The 5,363-nt window shown below is 32.0% G+C and overlaps 1 protein-coding gene across 1 annotated transcript; it reads right to left on the reverse strand.

The window, feature by feature from the left end:
- Nucleotides 1-337: 337 nt before the first annotated feature.
- LOC120623929 (odorant receptor 4-like) lies at nucleotides 338-3,711 on the reverse strand. Its single transcript, XM_039890223.1, has 7 exons — nucleotides 3,099-3,711; nucleotides 2,513-2,714; nucleotides 1,657-1,753; nucleotides 1,450-1,554; nucleotides 805-893; nucleotides 628-694; nucleotides 338-394 (listed from the first exon to the last, which is right to left on the reverse strand). The coding sequence occupies exons 1-7, from the start codon at nucleotides 3,709-3,711 to the stop codon at nucleotides 338-340; spliced, it is 1,230 nt and encodes a 409-aa protein (XP_039746157.1).
- Between the last annotated feature and the right edge of the window lie 1,652 nt (nucleotides 3,712-5,363).

A 5,363-nucleotide genomic window follows, 5' to 3' on the forward strand; every position in this document is an offset into this window, starting at 1 on the left:
ACAACAACTACTACGATTGCAACTGTTCTTTTGTTATCTCTTATATTTATCTATAACATTCGATACCAACCCTCTGGCTACAGCTGAGCCTCCCATACCTGTCACGATATCGCGACCACACGCGACCTCTTGTAGGTATTACTTTTTTTTTTAATATAATACTTCGATACTTTAATTTATTGCACAGAATTAACTACATGTAGAGTATATGACAATATAATTAAATAATAATAATAATATAATTAATAATATAATAATAATATAATTAATAATAGTGATGTGCAGGTATATTACTATATATTTCTTGTTTAAATAATATCTTTCATCAATAAATTGCTCAATTACGATATATGGACTTTAACAGTGCAAAATATGACCAAGAACTACTTAATATCTGAAACATAAGAAACATAATAAAATTTATTTATTCATCAGTACGGAGCCAATTTATAACGATAATTTATTACCATAAAACATAAACCTAATATATTTTAAAAATGATTTTATCAAGCTATCACTTAAATATGAAAAAGGCGGATGAAAATTTGTTGTACTGTTTTACGGATAACCCGATCAATTTCATAGGGCATAGCAAAATAAAGTTAGCAGTCTAAGCTTAAAACTTACTCTTGTAAACGTTTTAAAATTCATATCGGAAAATTGCAGCGCTGTGAGAATGCACGGTTTCTGAGCTCTGTGAAAAAACACTTTCCGTTTATTATTGCATAGAACTCGTTCGGAGCGTTCAATTATTTAACGTGAGCGCCTGCATAAATAAAGTGAAAAAGTAAATGACGCATTTACCTCAAAGATAGGAACAGTAAATCTTTTAGAATGGCCGCTTCTGCTCTGTACCACTGGCATTTGTAAACTGCATCACTAATACTTGTACTCTAAAAATTGTTTACTCATTTTATTGATAAAGATTATAAATTCGAAGTAGCAATTATATAAGAAAATTAACATATACACGAGTTTATGTTTAAAGAACTGCGTTTTCAACTACGAAACACAAGGTCCTTCCTGAATTTGGTTTCAAACATTTTTTAACAAAATTTACTTTGGGCATTCCGAAGCATATAAAAATCCACTGCTGTACCAAAGGCGTCTCCCAACGGGAGTACTTGCCCATTATCGCTCTGGACGGACGGTTCGGTGATTTTAGTAGAAGGTAGTAGTAGCAGAGAGGATCATGCTACCCGTTCTCTGTTATATTCCCTTTATCGCCTTGTACGACATACCGCGGGAAGTGCCAACAACAACTATACTCTGATCTGCCATCACCTCACCGCACTAACAATAAAAAACATGAGATAAAAGCCCACCAAAGCGTGTCCGAACTGAATAGTGGTATGGTTTTAAATCCCATTCTCTTTTATAAGACACGAACTATGTCCAGCTGTGAGGCATGAATAGTTTGGGGGATAACGTTTATTTGTTTATACTCACATATGTCATAATCATATCACCATAATAACAGATAAAAAATATCTGTAACAAATCCATCAAAAGAAATGGCAAGAAAGGCACAGCCAAAGCTATATCTTCGATTGCCTGAAACACAATAACGGACTGCTAAAGTTTCCAAATATATGATTAGGTAATTTTTTTTTATAATTCTATGCTTCTAAAAATTATTAATAAAAAATGGCTCACCATTACATTAAAACCGGTGAGGCATATTAGTATTGAACTAAATATAATATTAAACAAATTAGACTCAGTATACACTTCTTTCATTAAATCTACACACCTGAAAAACTTAATATATTAGTAGACACTAAATTAATATACTTTCAATCAATCAATCAATCAAAAATACTTTATTGCACATAAGAAAAAAATAAAAAAGAACAAAGGTACAAGTCATTTAAATTTGTGTAACAAAGGCGGCCTTGTCACTTATAGTGATTTCTTCCAGGCAACCATTATGAGGCATTGGCTCACATATGAATCCTTATAGCGGTGCGCAAAACTTTAAGAATATACATACATATTAATAATTACAAAAACAGTACATATATAAAATAAATAAAATAAACTATATGGTAAAATAAATAATACTAAAACTATATATAATAATGTTAACGGTACAGAAAGCAAATGTGGAATATACTAATCATACTTACAGTGTTAGATAATAATTCTTTAAAAATATTATTATACTTTGTTGAAATCGTATGCCTATTAGGCTGACCACACATTAATAAAAGGTTAGTTAATTCAATTTGGCATTAAATGTTCGACGTCCACATATGGAAGTTCGCTATCGATATTACCTCTTTAGCAGTTCTCTTTCTAAGAGACAACATAGTCTTAAGAGAATATCTTCTATGCATTTTGTGCAACCGTTCGGTCACTCCAGCATGAAAAAGTTGATCGCATCTGCAACCTTCTATGAACCTACTTAAAAAACATTCATCAATATGCCGATCTTATCAATATGCGGTCAGCCTTTCTGTGTTCTTAGCAACCTTAATGATACTAAATACTTATTTTATATATATCATACTTTATCAGTTTTCTATGACGATTAATAATCTTCATAAACTCAGTCTTCAGATCCTTGTTTATAATATATGTAGCTAAATTGTCTTCATAAGGTATTATGTTTTCCAAATTCTTTTTGAGTAAATGAAATTGAAAAATTATAAATGTAGAGCAGGCGTAACAGAGGAAACTGGGAGTCAACAGAAGTAGACAGGCCAATAAAGCTAAAATAAAAAAATTGCAATTAATTACTGTACAGGCCTTAAATATAGTTACGAGCAATAGTTAATTCATAAAAAAGTCAGCACGACTTTCATAGCGTTTAACATCGGTGGCGCTTTTATATCCTAGGGATCCTATTCAAAGAACTATATTATGAAACATTATTTAAACATTATTCAATATGTCTTCAGTTTAACTTCACCAATAATAACAATTGAAATATTTAATGTAGTGAGTACTTCATTTTTTTTTGCATATGATGAGAGAAAAGCACTTTAACTCTTTCGACATAATAGTTTGGTATCACCTTCATTCCCCTCAAAAAAGTTCGGCAATAATCCTGGATTGTATATAATTCAGAATTGTTTACTGTAGTCATTGCTCACCTGCCCATATCTGTTGTATATAAGCGATAGGCCAGAAACGAACATCAGTCGCATCAAAAGGATAAGCAATATAAAACGGCAACACCAGCTCTACTTCACCAGTGCGTTGGTAAGACCAGTACAGCGTAAGAAAAGGGATTAACCCGAACGAGGACAATGCTAAACATTTCATGAGGGTCAAAGTGTTAACAGTTATGTAAAATATTTTCACTTGACCGTTCAAAATGGTTACATCAGTTTTTTCTAACTCCGTAGACATCGATTGAAGAGTACGTATGGATGTTATGAGCTCAAGCATTCTGTTTCTGTGATGAACGAAATATGCGCATTGAATGTCACACGCGATGCAAAAGGTTAGGCAGGGTGCCTGGTAGGCTAGATCAATAAAACTTTTTCCCGTCGATACCCCTTCTATAAGCCAAGCAACCTCTCCGATAGTGGCGATGTTCATTAAAATCACATTAAACCAAAAGAGCCACTTATTTCGAATGTTTTTCCAAACACATTTTGTCTCGGTGTTTTCATCCAATTGCAGGTCTAACAGCTTTAAATTAAATTGCACCCTTTTTATCGCTCTCGCAAATAGTTTTGATTCCAAATTCTGCTCCGTCATTTCGCCCGCTATGAGTTGTGTGAGCAGTTAAAATGATTTTATAATTTCTTAAAAACCTTTTTATTATTACATATACTGTAATTATTATAACAACTTAATAACTTAATAACTTAATACTGTGCTTGAAATCTGAAAACTAATTGAAGGGAAATTAATTGGGACATAATAGTTAGTTTGTTATGCTTTAAAATCGTAGGATGTCTTTAACTAAATATTATGAAAATAGGTTAATCTACATAAATCTAAATGAGACATTAAATTTTTTTTTAAAACCCCTCGTATTAACAAACTCGCTTTTACGTGTGCTCCTATTAAATCAATAAAAAATTACGTTGCTTTATATGCTTTTTTGTACACTTTGCGAAAGGTCGATCATTCGGTCGATCATTTTAAATGTTGGCGAATGTGAATTTCAGTCATCATCCTTGAGTGCAAGGCAAAAAGAGCGTTGGAAGGAGAAAGAACATTTTCGGCGTAAAACCTGTGCAAATTAAAAAATAATAAAAGTAAAAAGTTAATAAAAGTTCACGAGTTTACGTGTCCAAAGCTTAGATTGCCAACCTTCGCTAGAAGAGGTACTTTAAGAAGTACGTTCTACAAGATAGGTACCTAATCTAAAATTTCAAACTATTGTAATATCTCTTTATTATCTAATCTTTATGATAATAATATTGTTTTTCGTCGTACCTAAGTATTTACTTAGACTATTCTTACTAATATTATAAATGCGAAAGTATGATTGTGTGCGCTTCCTTTATGCCCTAACGAAACAACCACTTAACTAGATTTTTGGCAAAAAACTAGTTGAGAGGGCGTAGATAACATAACTTTTTATCCCAGGTAAGAAAACTGTAGTAAACGCTAGTTAGCTAATAAGCTATAAAACTAAATGCGATGTAAATTACGTTGTATTCTTCAGATAACGCTGGTAGCTTTAATTGAATTGCTTTGTTACACGTGGTACTAACCATGAATGGCTATAAGACCTATTAGCGAAATTTGTTCAGTTACTGATGTCTTCGTAAGGCTTATTTACTGACATTATTTACTTTTACTTTACAACGATAATTAAGATCGTGACATGCCGGCCGGATTTTATTTCAGTATGATACGTTGCAATTTACAGTATTTTGTTTTGCATTCTTTTATATTTTTCGCAATATTTGATGCATTCTAGGAATCATCGAATCCACCATAAATAAAATTTTATATTTTTATTCCAGAGTTATACCTATACTACACTTTGAGGAAATATCGTTATGAATTACTTATTAAAAACTAGATAGACTAGATATTTCTACAGAGGCACTTGTGCCGCACCTTCATCTTTGTTATATTTACGTAAACAGTTAGTGTTGAGTGTGCTTAGTAAATAAAACACTACAAATCTTTGATGTTCTCACACCTGCCGATCACACAAGCATCTTACTCAGATTTATTTCGTCAATCTAAATTTAAATTCAAACAAAACTAAATTTACCTTGCTTTTTTATACCTACAATATACCAACTCAAAAAATGATTGTTACAATTGAATGCAACCTATGTTACCACACTAATGTCCATTTCCACCTCAAAATCTATCTGTAATGCCACGTTCTGTCCAAAGCGTGTTCGGCCTGCGTAATTAAAAAGTAGGTCTATTAAAATGTG

This window comes from Pararge aegeria, chromosome 5 (assembly GCF_905163445.1).
Source record: "Pararge aegeria chromosome 5, ilParAegt1.1, whole genome shotgun sequence".
NCBI classification, from domain to species: domain Eukaryota; kingdom Metazoa; phylum Arthropoda; class Insecta; order Lepidoptera; family Nymphalidae; genus Pararge; species Pararge aegeria.

What these genes read in the sequence shown, in the direction of transcription:
- LOC120623929 (XM_039890223.1), bottom strand. Translation starts at nt 3,711, where the DNA reads ATGACGGAGCAGAATTTGGAATCAAAACTATTTGCGAGAGCGATAAAA. An exon ending in TCACCGGTTTTAATGTAATG is followed by an intron (nt 1,555 to 1,656) that starts GTGAGCCATTTT and finishes ATTGTGTTTCAG; the next exon opens with GCAATCGAAGATATAGCTTT. An exon ending in ATTTTAAAACGTTTACAAGA is followed by an intron (nt 395 to 627) that starts GTAAGTTTTAAG and finishes CTTATGTTTCAG; the next exon opens with ATATTAAGTAGTTCTTGGTC.